At 46.5% G+C, this 17739-nt stretch overlaps 2 protein-coding genes across 8 annotated transcripts in view; one reads left to right on the forward strand and one right to left on the reverse strand.

Annotated features, from left to right (window-relative positions):
• LOC144099179 (uncharacterized) overlaps positions 1-4085 on the reverse strand; it is a 39267-nt gene extending 35182 nt beyond the window's left edge. For 3 of the 6 annotated variants that reach the window (XR_013307337.1, XM_077632314.1, XM_077632313.1), the window contains exons 1-2: positions 3834-4072; positions 3122-3357 (exon numbers count right to left, since the gene is read on the reverse strand). Coding sequence is in view for 3 of the 6 variants with exons in the window: in XM_077632314.1 (XP_077488440.1) it covers positions 3122-3349 (228 nt within the window). In the remaining 3 variants the exon portion in view is untranslated. Of the gene's footprint in view, positions 1-3121; positions 3358-3833 lie in introns of all 6 variants that reach the window. The other 3 variants (XR_013307335.1, XR_013307336.1, XM_077632311.1) reach the window with 3 other exon arrangements.
• Positions 4086-4273: 188 nt separating this feature from the next.
• The window catches only part of LOC144099180 (uncharacterized), a 45519-nt gene continuing 32053 nt past the window's right edge, over positions 4274-17739 (forward strand). Inside the window, exons 1-3 of one of the 2 annotated variants that reach the window (XM_077632315.1) lie at positions 4274-4377; positions 5100-5157; positions 15807-15855. In XM_077632315.1, the coding sequence (XP_077488441.1) occupies positions 5134-5157; positions 15807-15855 (73 nt within the window). In that variant the 5' untranslated portion in view covers positions 4274-4377; positions 5100-5133. The remainder of the gene's footprint in view (positions 4378-5099; positions 5158-15806; positions 15856-17739) is intronic. The other variant, XM_077632316.1, reaches the window with a different exon arrangement.

A 17739-nucleotide genomic window follows, 5' to 3' on the forward strand; every position in this document is an offset into this window, starting at 1 on the left:
TTCTTGTTATGGGCGTACCGCGAGGTACCACATGACACGACGGGCGTCGCCCCGTTCCAGATGCTGTACGGGCGAGAACCAACCGGTCCGCTGGTGGTTTTAAAGCGCAGCTGGGCGGGACAGATAAGTGTACCAGCTATGCTGGGGCCGTCCCCATCACAGTATATGCGGGAGCTGAAGAGGCGCCTAGAGCATGCAGCGGAGGTGGCACAATTAGTGAGCTCGAAGCAGCAGAACGCGTACGCGACCCAGTACAACAGGCGGGCGAAGGACAAAACTTTTCAGATAGGAGACAGTGTGCTGGTGTTTGACGAGCAACGTCCTGGAAAAATGTTCCCGCAGTGGAAAGGGCCGGGCAGCGTTGACGGAAAGTATCGCGAACACTCGTACTTCGTGCAGATGCCAGGAGGTGCCCGAAAATTAGTCCCCAACACACTCTCGCCACTTCCGGCACATTGTGGTTCCTGCTGTCTCTGCGGCAGTGATGAACAGCCCTAATGGGGGCCCACTCGGCTTCGAAGGTCAGGCACCTGCGCTGCACAACGCTGCGCGGGGACCGAAAGGCCGATGCTGCCCTCGCGCAGAAGGTTTCATTACGGGAAAACGGGGTCTCTTTCCGAGGCGGGAGCATTTAGCTGCTCGCCTTAAACAAACACAGCCGCGTCCACCGCCGATGGCTCGCGGCGCCGCGGCCCGCCGCCCTTGCCGACACCCGACACACTGTCATTGCGTCCCGCGGGGGGGTCCCGTGCCGTGAGCTAATGGGGACGTCGGTTTCGGGGAATTGTCCCGGGCGGCGGACGTCCATTTTAACCCCCGTAAACAACAGATGCGGATCCCTCGTTGACGCCGCCGCGTGCATTAGTGGCACCGCGGACACGCCGGCGCCTCCTTGAAGCATCTGTCGAGAGACGACTCCCAGTCGCTTGAACCCGCCCGGAATGTTGTCGCGCCTCGTCCGTAACAGCGGCAAGCTAAGCCGCGTATGCGCACGAGAGGCGCCCCGCTGTGGCCCGATGACAGGACTAAGTGCGGAACAGCTGCGGGCCGGACGAGAGTCAAAGGAAAACGATTGCACCTGCGAGCACAATGGGAGGTTGTTTTTGCTTTTTCTTCTGGGGGCGAGAGTGTGAGCAATACTGTGAAGGCATGGGGCGTGCCACCTAAACCTGGTGGGCCAATCATTTCGAGTGTCTATTCCCGGAATGCCATGTTCGTATAGCTATTTTGATGTTCTTTTCGTGTTGGGCATTTTAGGGAAAGGGTTTTGAACCTTGCCGAAGCGGGAAGGCGTGCCATACAGTTTTTGAACCAATCAGGTGTTAGTTGTTTGTGATTGGGTGATGCAAGGGGTGGGCCAGTCTCCTAGGTCTTTAAAACCAGGTCCGGAGCCGGGAAAAGGGGTTCTGAGCTAGATTTAGATCCCTTGCATCTTTGGCGATGCCAAGGAGGGAAGATTTTCCCTTAGCCAGTTCCATGTAATCATGCTTGCCGTTTATTCTGTTGTAAATATGTGAATTCCTGTATAAAGTTTCAGTTTTCCTTCCTTCAGTCAAGTTTTGCCGGATCTCGTCTGTTATACCGTCTCGTCTCGGACGGTGGGGCACCCGGTGGTGGAGCCCGGTATACGAGTTATACGAAATCTCACCACGACCAAGAAGAACGAACCTATCTTTACTAGAGTCTTGTGTAAATGTTGCAGAAATGATTGGTCACATTTGTCAAGTATCTGACAGCAACCCCTGCAGTGCACCCTCAAGAAGCAAGACATGCAGCTTTGAGATTGAATGAATACTTGGTTGACATGAGAATAAAGCCTATCAAGTGGTTTTATCGTTGACGTGCATAGCATTGCATGTGGATGATAAATGATAGCAGCAAGTGCATGAGGTGCACATCAGGTTATGAATGCCTACTGCTTTCTGTCACACTCAATTTAAAGGGACAATAAACTTTTTATATAAGGTGCCTAAAACATCGACACAAATTTTCAATATTGCACAAACTGTCACATATGAACATTACAGTTCCAGAGCCCTCTAGCTGTGCCTCGCGTAGTCACCAGAGTGATAAGCCTACGTGCTGCTCCCAACATATAGTGAACATAGAAAAAGAAACAAAAATGCTTTGATGACTTATTCATACGCCATTTTAAAAGGAACCACTTTAAACCAAACACATCTTTTCACAAAACTCCAAGTGTTGTTAGTACCAGTCAGAAACAGTTTACAAGCTTCAGCCAATGAGCCAGCATGTCTTAGAATCGTCATCGCTCATTGTGCAGAGAAGTATACAGTGAATGTTACTAAAGGTACTCGATTCTCTCTTGACTGTTCTCAATTTTTCTGGGAACAGAGAGGTATGGGGACTTCAGTCGGAACAGAAAAGTCGATAATAGAATACCTGGTCCTATCAATCTAAACATGCTTTAGATTGTACTCAACCTCTTCACATACTATCGCGGACAACATGCAAATGCTGATCTAGATGTACAGGTGCAGTGAGTGGCACGGACACCTGGTTTGACTAGCACACGTTAGAGAATGACTGTATGAGTTTAACTTTCACAAGTGTGGTCTCGAGCCAAAGTCCGGTCACAAAGCTTCGCATTTCAGCTGCTGCAGGCGAATCCTGGATATTTTTGTCCCCTGACAGTATACATAACCTGCACTAACATCACAGTAGCCGCCACGCTGGCGAGCCAGGAGCACTGCCAGAAGGCGCGCATTTCTATCATCCACTTCTTGAAACTTGTTCTGGCCTGCACTGCTGAAGCTAAGCACTGTTCACTACTTTGGCACCGATAATGTCAGGTGCAAGGTATCTATATCAATGTCAATAGCTTTTATAAGTACACTGGTCATGAATGCCTAGCAGAATACTTTGGCCATGTTAGTGTACAAGCAAATGTTTCTAGCTGCTAAATGTAGAACTAACAACTTGTTCTTAATTGGTCATGTTGCCCAGAACTTCAATGAAACCGTGAAAGCAGGTCTTTCATGTCAATTCGTGTGAAATGAAAAACAAAACTAAGTCATTTCCCAATTTAAGCCAAAATTATACAGGCATTCAGTGCAACGTTAGAGGTCGGCAGCAAACAAGAAACCAGGGTGACGCTCACTAGTGGCATCGGTCCATGGACTTCGTTGCATTCGGCGATGAGGATAAAATCGTTGTCCTCGTCGACAAAGGGATTCTCCTCCTGAGAGAACAGCATGCCGCTCCAATCATGTTGAATGGCCTCCTTGCTGACGGGATCGTCGTCAAAGTCGAGGAAGACGTCGGCGTGCTGCTGCGCCTCCTCGTCTCGATTCACGTAGGCGCGGGCCTCCGAGTAATGCCCCAGCATGCCAAGACCTGAGGTGCAACGAGGCGATGAGGACACGTCGAGCCGCACGTCAGCTGGACACTTCGCGACCTTCGGTGCACTATCTACCGCCGTGCGATCCGCCAAGCGCTACCGAGTGTCAAACATGTCGAGCGAGATCGAATCGCGTCCGCGCTGTTTACATCCAGCAGACCGCCGCGAAACAAGGACGCTTTGTTCAGATCTGTCCGCATTTAACGCCTAATCGCATCCGTAAAATCGCCCAGACGACACAGCCACAGCCAAACACTCACTGAAGGCGAGCGCGCACACACGCACATACTACCCTCGCTGGTAAACGTTGTGCGCTCGCCGTTTGGGCACCTTCGACCGACACGAGACGACGACGAAGAGTGATAACTATCTAGGATCAGCCGTTAATGCCCTAAAGCAAACTAATTCACAACTGCGGCCTGAGACCCACTGCGAAACAAACTCCGTGAATATTATGGGAGAAAATTCTCACAGTTTGCGCCAACTCTTCCAATGCCAGATCTGACAACTGTCGCTACGGTGACGGCACTCCAGTCGCGGCGAAATACATACTACATTGCACTTCAACCGTTGGAGTCAATGTGCGTTGTCATTCGGTCTTTCATAAAAGATACATCTAAAACTGATTTATTTAGTGACTAAACGCAAGCGTGGGAAAGTTGGGCGTCACTTCGAACGCTCGCTAAACAAAAACCACTTCAGAAAGCACGTGATTTCCGCGGTTGCCAGGCTGCGAAATGAAATCGGCTACTTACAACGCGCACAGACGCTTCTACTTTTTGCACGGCACTTCTACCACCTGCTGATGCGTTCAGTCACCATTTGGTACCGAATTTAAATCTCGGGTATATCGCCGCATGTCATCGAGCTTGTTCTAGGACCGTTAAGCAAGCTCCAGAGCTTGAACAGTGGAATATGAAACGCGCGATATTTCACGCGCTCCTCATGCAAACACGAAAATGAAGATGGCGAGGCATTTTTTTGGCAATTGGTTTGGCTCTCCTCTAAATTGCGAGGTATGTATCACAGGTTCCCATCATTGCAGATTGCCTCTCAGTTTCAGTCTGCTTCGAAACTTCAAGAAAAGCTATTTTGAACCGTACGCTTAGCTAGGTTTTTGTCCCACGCGCTGCGAGAGAGAGGTTTATTTGGTCATGCGGGTGTCTATTCTAACGGGGTGGGTGATTTAATCTATAGAACATTTTCTCCTCTCTTGCCGGCTGTTCGCACTTCAGAGAACTTATCTGAAGGTCCCACTTTCGAGGTTGGGGATGCCTGTGTCACTCACAGTTCTTGTCTCGTTCGGTGCAAGCTCTAAGGGATTCGCTTTAAGTAGGGTTTTTAAGGATACCTTCACGACTACATTATTGTAAATGGGAGGTCACATTGTTAACTGTATTCAAAATTCTTCGGTACGTCTAAAAATGTGTACTTTTCGATTCCTTGAACTTCATAAATATATTATTTTTATTTTTTTCATCACTTATTATTTTCTAGCTTGAGTCATTTCACTATTCTGCTTATCCGCCTCATGCCTTTATTTTCCTTACAATTACGTACATGTGATTCTCCTTGGCATTCACCACCAAACCTTGGCCAACACCCCCGCGTGGGTATGTCCCATGCTTACTGATGCCAACGACAACAACAGCGATTTAAGGCATTTGTCATGCGTGTAAATATCGAGCATTGTATGAAGTTGTTTGAAACGTGAACGGCCGGGTATACTCTTGCGCAGTCCTGCCTACTTCTAGGTTTCCTGAAAGAGAAGCATGAGTATCGTACCAACTTCAGTGGTAAGTATAGTTCCATGTCTTATATCTTGTCTGTCACATATTTGTACAGGAAGCGTTAAGCTACGGATTCACCATTACATGAAACATTCCTAAAGCTACATGCGCATTTTGTGCAACAGCTCCTCATGCGTCACAAACATTGTTCATATATGACGTGCAAATAAAAGCACGTCACGCGCATAAATGACGCCAACTTTTTTTTTGTTGTTGCTGTTTCTTCAATTCTGAAGCGACGTTGCTCTGTTTGAATCTACTGCTTGGGAGCCGCCATGGAAGGCTAAAAGCTCAGGAGAGGCCCTGGCCAGTCGCTATAGAAACTGCACGCCAAAAGCATGCCAGAAGTCACGCGCCTTCGCAAGGACTACTGGGAGTCTTTGGCCGATGGCGTAGCCTGTAGTAATGTTGAGCGCAGCTGCGTCGGCGTCATTATAGCGTCGTTCGTATGCTGCATTGTCTTCTGCGCATGCGCAAACGCACTGCGACGGCGGTCGGGGAGGGGGGGGGGGGGGGGGGGAGGGGCAGAGGAAGGAGCCTTTACGTCCGTCTTCAAAAAGTGTGACGTAAATGCCTCTCCTGAATTCTTTCCTCCTTCCATGGGGGCCGCGATTACCAAAAACCTAAAGCGGAAATGGGTTTGTGAGAGCGTGCATGGAACGAACGTATCAGGTAACACGAGCTGTATGTTTGTGGCACGGAGGATGTGTTGGCTGAATATGATATTATCGCGGCCATTCCTTTAGCAACGAGTGGTCATATGACAGGACAGTGCCCACCCGGTGTACCTGCAGCACCCTTTACAGTCCGCTGGTAGCCACTTGCCCAAGTTCGCGCATGCGCAGTTGCTGTGAATGTTTGCGTGAGGCTGCAATCTTGCTCTTATTCGAGGCTTGGTGCACTTTCGTCGTGCACGGCATAGGCATGACGTTCAGAATGCAACTATTTTTCTGAATATTGCATCATGAAATGTGGGGTGACATGATATCTCGGCATTGTTATTCAAAAAAGTAAGATATATGCACAGCATGCGGTGCAGCTCCCAGTGAAGGGTCCAATGAGGGATGCACTATCCTGAAACACCTTGCTCACCAGGGTGTGAACGTAGCGCTCAGCTGATTTTGGTGTGGCCAGGCAAATTTTTAGGGTGGCCACCGCCACCCCTTGGCGCAGTCACTGCCGGCAAGTGGCTGTTTCAAACACAGCCATCGGAGGGAGTTGTGAGAATCAGGTTGCCCTTCCCGAACTACCTCTCGCGACCAGTCATTAATTTAACTGCCACCTGACACGGAGGACATTTTGATCACAATCAGCTGGCGGGCAGGTTGTGATGAAGTCTCAAGGTCACATGACTTTGCTTCTTTGAGGATTTTCCTCTTACGCCGACGACGAGTATGACTTTGCCGGGTTTCAAAATGAACGGGAAGCGGATGCATCACAAGGCGTAGCTTTTCTTGTTCAAAGGTACCAGCACGCACCATATCAACCTGCTTCTCACGACAGAGGTGACCGATTGCTCCGGAATGATTGAAGCCGCACGCACTGATTCTACGATGTTCGAAGATATATTAGGCGTTGTAGACCCCTTATCGCGAGCAAGCCTATCCTCTGAATAGATGTGTGAAATTTTTGTACGCCGATTTAAGTGCTGCGTCCAACCTAATGTAAATGCATGTCTTTCCACTTTCAGTTTACCACTGCGAGCAAGGACTTAACTGCTGATATGAGGACTATAACGCACGTAGGAGGAAATTTTAAGATCATTTAAGTGTACAGCGTGTCCAAGCAGCCTCTAAATTTACTCTAAGGTCCTTGAGGAGCTCCCGCAGGGTACATGTAGCTTTCTAAATTCAGAAACTATTGTGTTCAGCCCCGTGCCACCGGTAACAACACGAGATATGCGATGGGCCCTGATGTGATAGGGGCGATTTTATTGTTTTATAACGGGACATTAATTCTTTCAAATACTCTCATACCTGAACGTACGCTACGGAAGAAATGCTTCTGGTGCTTGGAATCCTGATTTTCCTGGCGGCCTGTGCGAAGTCCAAGAAAGACACCGAGCAACTGCCGATAGGCATTAAGGCGAGTACCACCGTATTCTGCTGGAGATAGCGACAACAGCGCTTTCCACGTCCACATAGTCTTCTGCGCTATGAACAAGCAGCACGCAGAACTTTAGATATAAGCGCTACCTATAATATTCAGGTTTCCGCTGACGGTTTGTTACAAATGCTCGCCTTTAATTTTTTTGTTATGAGGATTGTCGCGCGCGTTGACGCAAGAACGATCATACGTAAATAGCGTAGCCTCATGTTGAATATGTCAGCAATTCTGTTTTTAGTGGTGCACTGAATGGGTTCCAATAGTAATTAGTGCCGTTAACAATGCCAGGAAGCCAGCACTACCACGACGAACAGCGGTAATGGCCGCAAACCGTGAACTGCGCTCTCAGAAATATTCAATAGTGTTCCATCCAGGGAATCACCCCTTTTTCTCGAAATTCGAGGAGTAAAAATTACGAAGGTGGCACTTTGGGCTGGTTGGTGGGACATAGCGAAGAGGGACACTGTGGGAGAGAGGGGACACAGTGAGAGTCACTGGGAATTTGGCGAAAGAGAATTTTTACGATATTTCAGAAAGTTTTGAGAACTGAAATCATCTGACATTCAGAATTTACGGTGTTTTCAGGCTGCTGCGGGGAAGAAAGGGCCTGAATTAGGGCATTCTGACTCTATTTGAGGGAATTTTCGGATATGGCATGGAAGGTCACTATGGGAAGTCTGTTCGTTGTATGTGGCTTCACCCCACGCATTTTATCTATGCGGAGAAGCGCTGCTTGCGTTAGCTCCATACCACGTTCCCCGATTTCCTGGGGTCTGCTACCACTTCCCTTCGGCGTAGAGTCCAAGGAATTCAAGATGGCGGCCCCCATAGTAAATAGATATAGCAACCCAATTGGTGATTGACTGGTGAGGTCATAGTATGTAGAATTGGTGATTGATTGGTGACGTCACTGATATGTCCAATTGGTGATTGATCGGTGACGTCACTTATAAATCCAAGATGTCAAATTCGTTTTTTCATTGGTGTACCTCACTTTAATCTCATTGATATCAATTCTAGTAAGCCAGACAGCTAAAGCTCGTTACTTAAACGTCTTCCACACGGTGGCGGCATCTTTTAGTGCAGGGCGTATTCTGAACTTCGTTCCTTCCATGACGCACATAACCGTTTCGCTTTACCTTTCGTCTTTAGAATTAAGTTGTAGTAATAGTGCCTTGATAAAAACAATACAAAATGGAGGGAAACTGTGTTGCGGGCCGCGGCAGTTGCCATCAAATATTTTAAAAGGGAGAAGAGCACATCAACTCGCTTAATCAATGCGTTGTGTTGTCATGAACACCAGAGCCAAATAATGCGCTTCTACACGCAACCGAGAGCCCGCAATCACACGCGAAAGTTAGGGAGCCCTTTCCGGCGACTTTTTTTTTTTCTGTTCGCACCCTCCTTTGTCGCTCGCACCTGCGTATACTATTTCAGAGAGATGGCTATTGCTTGGATTCTTCAGGTGTCAGGCAGCTACAGCAAACGCGGCCAGTAAGCCCCGTAGCTCGGGCAGGTCAAGAACCTCCGCCCTCTGTGCTGGGGCCGGCGGAGGAGTTCCGACCTTCAGCGTTCAAGAAGTGACGAAAGGAGAGGGAGAGGCTCGAAGACGCTCAAATTCAAATTTTGAGAACGGATAACTCAGCTTCTACAAAGCGAAACAAAAAAATTCTTGCTGGACAATATTCGCGAAGCGGCATCCTTCAACATCCCAGGCATACCGCAACTTTATTAGAGCCCCTTTCAGAGCCCCCTTATACACCCGAGCAGCGGCCGGCGGAAATAAGGATAAGCACAGAGGGCAGCGATAGCGAGAAAGGACAGCCTTCAGAATTTGCCAGCAGCGGTTTGTTATAGCACGTTGATTCAACTGCATGCAGTATTCGCGAAACGACATCCTTCAACATCCCAGGCATACCGCAACTTTATTAGAGCCCCTTTCAGAGCCCCCTTAAGCACCCAAGCAGCGGCCGGCGGAAATAAGGATAAGCACAGAGGGCAGCGATAGCGAGAAAGGACAGCCTTCAGAATTTGCCAGCAGCGGTTTGTTATAGCACGTTGATTCAACTGCATGCTGTCTCGGTTTGACCAACGCACCCCGCTACCGTATTTACTCGCGTATAGGTCTACCTGTTTTTCTATATCGCACTCTCCAAACTCGATCAGTGGTTGACCAATGTGCGGATCACGGTCAGGGCAAGGTGAAAACCCAAATACACTGCAGAAAAGGAAGAGAGCCTTCGAGCTTCCACAAAGTGCGGCAGTTATTGCCACCGTCACTGCGTTATCAGCCCCCCCCCCCCCCCCTTCATTTCTCCAAAAAGGCTCGCAAAACGTTCTCAGACAAAGCCGGTACCTTATGCCACCTCTCTGCCTTTGAACCACCAATCTTCCAATGACTTTTTGCTAATTTCCACCGCAGATTTATTTACATGACTATTGTTATCTCTAAACCATAGCACCTCAGGAAGAGTTACTCTGCCAGCATCGACATCGGGATGGATACCATCACATTTTAGTATGAGGTGTTCAATTGTTTCTACAGATTTACCACACACAGCACATGTGTCATCATCTTCGTTAAATTTCTTTTTATAGCAGCGCGTTCTGAGCCACCCTGACATAGCTTCAACGAGTAGGGCACTGCCTCTTGAGTTATCGTAAAAGGCTTCCTTCCTGACCTGCCGTTTCCAGTATCGATATAGTTCTACACTATGCTTCTTTTCCATTGAATTTATTCAATTTTTACCTTCCGCTTTCTTAACCTGTCGTTCAATGCTCTTTCTTTCTCCGTCCTCGTGTCTGGCATACTTACTGGTTAGCTTCCTAGTTCTTTTCCGCAAGTGGGAGTCAACGCTCTGTCTGTATTGGTATTTAACTACCTTAGCTGCCCACCTGTTATCGTCCAATTTCCTCAGGCGTTCTTCGTATAGTATTTTACTCTGAGCTTCACGTGCTTCGAACGATGCCCGGCCCATATCCCCCTTAACTGCCTCGCTTGTGGTTTTCCCTTGGGCACCTAGTGTTAATCTTCTAACAGCTCTCTGATTTACTTCTAATCTCGACTGAACTTCTGCCCTTAAGCACAGAACCGCATTCCCAAAAGTAAGCACCCCCCCCCCTTCCCCCCCAAATGCCCTGTGTTTCATTTTCCCAGCATCTCTTCGCCCTTTTTCTATGAGAGACTGCTCGTGCTTTTCCGTGTACATATGCCCTTTGTTTACCCATACCCCGATATATTTGTATTCGGCCACTCGGGGTATTTCATGGCCTTATATTGTAAGCTACTGATCAGTTTATCGTTGAAAACCATCACACCTGACTTAGTTGCGCTAAAACTGAAACCTATACAGTCTCCTTCGTCTCCACAGCAATTAACCAGAGTTTGCAAATCTTCCTGGCTATCTGCTAACAGTACAATGTCTTCCGCATACATTAAACCCGGTAGTCATTGCTCAACAACCCTTCCACCTATTCTGTACGACAGATTATAGCCTAGATTGCTTCCTTGTAGCCTTCTTTTCATACTTATCATATCAAACATGAGCAGCAGCGGTGATAGAGGACAACCTTGTCTTAATCCTTTGTGTACTTCGACAGTTGTGTCGTACTCCTAATTCCTTCCCATGTTATTTCAACTTTGTTTTCCCGATATATTTCCTGTAGAAAATCAATTACCTCACGACCGATACCTTGATCTTTTAATATAATCCACATGAGTTCCCTGTTCACGTTGTCGTATGCGCAGCTTATGTCCAGGAAGGCTAAATACAGAGGTCTGTTTTCCGCCTTAGCTATTTCTATGCACTGGGTAAGCACGAACAGGCTATCATCTAAGCGCCTACCACTTCTGAACCCGTTCTGAAGTTCTCCGAGTATTCTATTACTTTCTACCCATGACTGCATTTTTAATTTCATCGCCTGCATCGCCAGCCTGTATGTAACTGATGTTATCGTAATCGGTCGGAAGGATATTATGTTCGTCTTATTGCCTTTTCCTTTATAAATCAAATTCATGTTACTCTTGTTTCCAGCTGTGCGGAATTTTCTTATTTGTTATGACTGCCTCCAATGTTTTTATCAGCGCTTCCTTGCCTCTTGGGCCAAGTTCATTAATTAACTTGATTGGAATTTCGTCTATCTCTCCAGACGTGCATCTTGGAATATTTGCTTCCGCCATTTTCTAGTTAAGATTGGTCATTTCTAAGCTGTTTTCTATTGTGCTATCCTGTGTTGCTCCCTCGTTTGGGGCGATTACCCTATCGTCTTTCCTAAATGACTCAGCTGTAACTGACGCAATGTAGTTCACAGCGTCATCTCCCTCTAAACATTTTCCCTCGGCATCGTGAATCTGTTCCTGCTTTCTGTGATTCGCTTTACCCAACCAGCTTACATGGTTCCAGTATTTTCTTGTCCCCCCCTTAGTTGCATCCCGAAATTCAGCCAGCCAGCAATCAGAGGACTGCTTTATTTTAGCCTGGACAAGGACCTGCACTTGTTGTTTCTTTTGTCGATAAGATTCTGATTTTCGGCCTATTTCCTCTTCAGATAACTGCGCCCTCTTTGCTTCTCTGTGTTCCCGTGACGCCAACCGTCGTTGTTCGATGGCCTCCCTAATTTCTTTATTCCACCAACCGCAACAGATTCTGATGTGGTGACCTCTGCCGGTCGCCTTAATTACAGGTTAGCGTCCCGGAGCTTCCATTGGGCGACCAGCTCGCTACTGAAGCAATTATTTTTCTTTTTCCGGTTCTTGAAGGTATAGGGAGTCGAGCTATAAGACGCATCGACTCATTTGCGAGCGACTACATTGAATAAATTTAACGGAAGGACATCTATTTTGAACGTGATTTTGACCATTCATAGAGACAGATATGCGCACATACGCCTCAGGGCCTCGAGCCATGATGCACATCCATGCCTTCGTGCATGCATTCCTTTTAGTGCGAAAGCACTATTGGCCTCCTAACCTGGAAAATGCCGGTGTGTGGTGAAGCCCCTGAAGTTAATCACGTGATGCGGGAACTGGCGGGGTATAAACGAGACAATGTTTGGCGACGGCTGTGCTGGTTTGCGATATGGTAATTAGTGATTAATGACAGTGGCAATTATAAATACCTTTAGGTTGAAGGTCTTTAAGGTGAAGGCCTTCAAGGTGAACGCCTTCAGGGTAAAGGTCTTTATGTCAAAGGGTTTTATGGTGAATGACTTTAAGGAGAAGGTCTTCAGGGCAAATTCCTTCCTGGTAAAGGCCTTTGGGTTAAGTTTTTTATGATAAAAACCCTTTAGTTAATGCACTTACGTCAAATGCATTTAGGTTTGGGACGTTTAGTGTAAAGGTCTTTAGGTCGAAGGATGCTTTCGCATTCACAGCACGTAAGGACCTTAAGTGTACACCTTAACTTTTTTTCACATTCACCTTACTCGGACCAAGTACAAATTTGCCTCCATTCATATTTCACTAATACTGCTTTGAGTCATTTCGTTTCTAAAACTAAGACCAGGGTCCTTTCTAAGACCAAAAAACGTTTAGTTACGTATATTAGCGGACTTCCCCCAGTTTATTTTTTATTACGTTTGCCGACAGTGCTAGAACAGAGGCCAGTTTGTTCGGCATCTTGGTTATTGCGCGATACAACGCCACAGGACTGCTGACGAAACAAGAAAAATATATTACGGCGGGCACTTACGACTATACTTACGGCTTTGAATGCCGAATAATTTTTTTTATTTCTTATTTCCTTTCTCTTATTTTTTCCTTTCTTTCTAATGACACACCTACTCATTAGCATACACAGCGTATATACTACATTCACCGTTGTTTTCCAAGAAGCTACTGAATTTTGTTTTCTATGGGTTGCGTGCTCGCCTCACAATCTGAAAGTCCTGAGTTCAATTCCCCGCACCTCCGGAGTTAATCTTTTTTTTTTTTGCCTGGTCACGTGGGCTTTGGGACGCCACATTTTCTGTATATCTGGTTTCATTGCCGATCAGCCATGTGAGGCTTTCGCATTGCAAAACAGACTTACACAAACGAGTCGCCAACTCACGATTGTTTATGAGACACGTATTTCTTGCACGCTATACATTTAACAACGCGTGCTCTGTCCGGTTTCATTATTACTTTTCCGATGATGCACGTGTGGCCGCACTTCTCTTTAATGGAAATAAAGTAAATAGAAAAATAAATAAAGTGACGAAGAGTGTTGAGATAAGAATGTAAACAAAAAAAGTGATAAACATAAATAGCAGCGCGACAGACGGGACAACAAGGATGTGACACAAACACGAGCCCCCGTGTTTATGTCTCTTCCTTAATGTCCCATCTGTTGCGCTGTTATTTATATATGTCATGAACCAACTAGCCCGGCTAATTCCACTCCTGAAAGCGATAAAGTAGAAAAAAATAATTATAATAAAACCAGATAGAGAATGCATTGTAAAATGCATATCTTGCTGGATGGACGCGCCTAATAAGTAGTCGTCGGTTCGCGCTTAGTTAGTGCGAGTCTGTTTTCTATTTTCGTCAATAGTGTCGTAGTTACTATAGCACGTATCAGACGTTTGCCGAGGCTACTTTCACAACAAAGACGCAAGTTGATTCATTGTCCTCAAACAACGCGTCGTTAAATCTCAAGACAAAAAGGTTGTGAAAAAAATCTAGTAAAGAAAACAAGAGTACGATTCAGCCCATTTCCTGCACAGAAAAACGCTCGCATACACGGCAACCTACCTGACACTCTAGTTGCCCGCCCATGACTGACGAATGGCCGGAACCTCAGCATTGCCAAATCCCGCGCTGGCAGCTGAAGTAGCGCCTTGTGAAACGGTGTTTCTAGTCTGAGCTGCACTCTGCCAAAGCGCTCAGACGCCGAGGGTTTGTGAGCAATCTTGCGATAAGCATCAGCGGCCGAAATTTAAGATAAGCCGAACTAAGACGCGGTGGGTCATGGCTTATCGGGCATAGATTGTAACTTTGTCTATCGCATGTAGTTCACCACTTGGGCCGCATTTTCAGGTTGTCAGCGGCTTGATAGCTGCTGAAAATCAGAATGTCCAAGACGACGTTATAGATATGAAGTTACTAATCCACAGATGATAATGCACTTCGGTATATAAATAAAAGGCTGTCCAATGGATTTAGCACATCAGTGACACGCACACAGACGCTCATTCAGTTCCCAGCAACGTATGCTTGCTTCATTGGAACAGGAAATAAAACGACCGATCAAACAATAAAATGTGTCGAAAAACAAAGAGCGAAGTCGATAGCCCCGTCTCCACCGGAGGTCGGCGTGTTTTTAATTCGGAAACAGTTTTTTTAAAGGCTATGAACCCGCCGCGGTGGCTCAGTGGTTAGGGCGCTCGACTACTGATCCGGAGTTCCCGGGTTCGAACCCGACCGCGGCGGCTGCGTTTTTGTGGAGGAAAAACGCTAAGGCGCCCGTGTGCTGTGCGATGGCAGTGCACGTTAAAGATCCCCAGGTGGTCGAAATTATTCCGGAGCCCTCCACTACGGACCTATTTGTTCCTCTCTTCTTTCACTCCCTCCTTTATCCCTTCCCTTACGGCGCGGTTCAGGTGTCCAACGATATATGAGACAGATACTGCGCCATTTCCTTTCCCCCAAAAAACCAATTATTATTATTATTAAAGGCTATGAAATAAGCCTCAAGGATAAAGATACAAGAGCTGCAGACAGTAGCCGGAGGCAGTGACGCCGACGGTGTGATGATTCGCAATTACTCACTACCAACCAATAACCAATGAGATCACAATTCACAAATGAAAATGATAGAGCGGTATTTAAGGCTGAACTCAGAAATGAATGATCGAAATTGAAAATAATTTGGTCTTTAAAGAAGAATTTAGTCTGGAAAAAAATCAGTCTTTCGGTGTCAGTAACTTGCTTGTAGGGGCACGGTTTTAGCGCCTATTGCGGCCCCGGTTACTTTTACGAGTGGGAGTGATGCACAGTCAGTCAGTCAGTCAATCAATCAATCAATCAATCAATCAATCAATCAATCAATCAATCAATCAATCAATCAATCAATCAATCAATTAATCAAATAATCAATCAATCAATGTAACATTACTACACGTCTTCAGAAAAAGCGCACAAAATATTGAGATGTTAGAGTGTTAATTCAAATTTGTTATAAAAATATTTGGACCGATAGCCGCTGTACGTAGCTGCCGTATCCGGCCCAATAGAAGCATCTGCTTGCAGATCGCAATAAATTTATGCATATGTGATATCTGTGCTCCCGACATGAAGGAATAATATTTTCTTAAGGTTTTGATAGGTTTGCAGCTTCTGATTCGAGTTTTCAGCAGCTTCGCTTGATGTAAGAATTGTACGCCTTACACAGCCCGATATTTTAACTTTTTACCGACGAATCGTAAAAGGAAAAAGGCTGCAGGTAGTATTCAAGGGCTGAATTCGTAACTACTATATGCTTTCATATAGTTCTTTCCGCGAAACCGAAAAATATTTGTTCTTGCGCGGTCACGAAGGCAAAATAAAACCTCACTTGTGACATTTTCAGGGGCACGGAATCATGGACCTACACAAAGGAGACATTGCTTTGGTATTGTGTGAGTACCGAGATTACTGACGAAACGTTTCTTTTTTTCCGTGTAATGAACAATTTTAGGTCAAATGTTTAGGGGATCCCCAAGGTGGAGTAGATTTGTAATAATAGAGTAATTAATCATTGGCATCCACCCAAGCGCAGCCATACAGCTACATAGAAAAGTTGTACAGCTTCCACAGAAACGTCGTAGTTAAAGAAATATTCGCCTTGGTCCGGGGCTCGAACACGGAACCATCATTTCACCGGAGTAGTCACTCTGCCAGCTAGCCGCCGCGGTGGCTGAGTGGTTATGGCGCTCGGCTGCTGGCCCGAAAGACGCGGGTTCGATCCCGGCCGCGGCGGTCGAATTTCGATGGAGGCGAGATGTTAAAGGCCCTGTACTGTGCGATGTCAGTGAACGTTAAAGAACCCCAGGTGGTCGAAATTCCCGGAGCCCTTCACTACGGCGTCCCTCATAGCCTGAGTCGATTTGGGACGTTAAACTCTCGTAAACCAAGCCAAACCAAACTCTCTCGTAAACCATTGGCTGGAGGGCCTCTTTGAGGGGCATTCGCCGCTTCCTTCTTGAGTTGTATCTGACTACAACAGTAACATGGCCAACAGAATTCTAGTCAAGATAACCAACACTGAACTTTTTAGCCATTACGTTTAGACGTGTGGTTGTATTGGAGATTTGTAGCTGGCCGTTGGTAATGGCCATATCTGCCCTTAGAACCTTTATAACGCGATGGTGCTCGCCACTTTTTTGCAACGAATTCTGACCACCCCGCGCGACGGTCGAAAACCGCGTGGCAGCGGATCGCGCGGCCACCTCGGGAGGTCGTCTTTAATGATTTCTTTCCTCCCTTTCCCCCGTATCTTGGTTGAGGCGTCCACCGCGAAGTGCGACAATTATTGCGCCCTTTTATTTTTTCAAAGACCAATTTTCGTTTTCACGAGTGTGCATTTAGCCATTCGCGCTACTGCTAGCACCCGTTCTTTTGTTTAACTCTCCAAAGTTAAGCTGGCCCCATCTTGAGTGCTTCCATAGCAGTTAACAAAGTACCCTTCAAAGGATTCCCCACGGGAACAGAAAGGCGGTTGCAGAGGAGATGCCGCACGCAGTATCCAAAGTGGGCCCGCGAAACGTCGTACATGTCGCAGGCGGAGTCCATAATATTTAATGATATTTTAAATAAATATTTTAATGAAAGGTCGCGTAGTTATTACTTTTTACTTTCAATAAAACTATAAACAGGTTAGGAGTATATAGCTCTAGAGCACCTGTAGATAGATGCGCGCCGTTTAAGTCACATGTAGTAATTGTTGCTACCGGCACGGCCGGAGGGGACTCGGCCATTCGGCGGCGTTCGCTCCATGCTCGCTTGCGCGTTTATCAAATCACCGGTAGATGGCGCCACCATACTACGTCATAGGCGACTTCTAGGAAAAATTTGTTTTAGTGATGGCGGCTGTAGGCACTTAGAATGCTTCATGCATGGAATGCTTAGAACGCGCTCTTTGAAAGCATTTGATTTCAGCCACACTGGTTTCGGTGTAGCTTGCAGTTTAGATAGACGCTCTTAGTGCAGCCGTGCTGCGTAGTTATTGGTTGCAACTGATTAGTCACCGATTTTTTTTTAGGGGGGGAGAGCTATTGCCAAATTTTGTCGATTTTCTTCCCTTGTTTCTATGAAAGTCCGCAAAGTTTAAAACTATCTTTGACTAAAAGCATGTTTTCAACAAGCTGCGCCTGGCGACACTCCGTTTCTCTGCAGTATATTATGCACACTCTGTAGCATAATGCGTAGTATCACCCTGTAAAGCGAACACTATATGAGGCACGCCGTAGTGGTGGGTTTCTACTAATCTCGACTAATTGGTGTCAGACACGTATCCAAGGAGG

This window comes from Amblyomma americanum, chromosome 7, assembly GCF_052857255.1.
Source record: "Amblyomma americanum isolate KBUSLIRL-KWMA chromosome 7, ASM5285725v1, whole genome shotgun sequence".
NCBI lineage: Eukaryota > Metazoa > Arthropoda > Arachnida > Ixodida > Ixodidae > Amblyomma > Amblyomma americanum.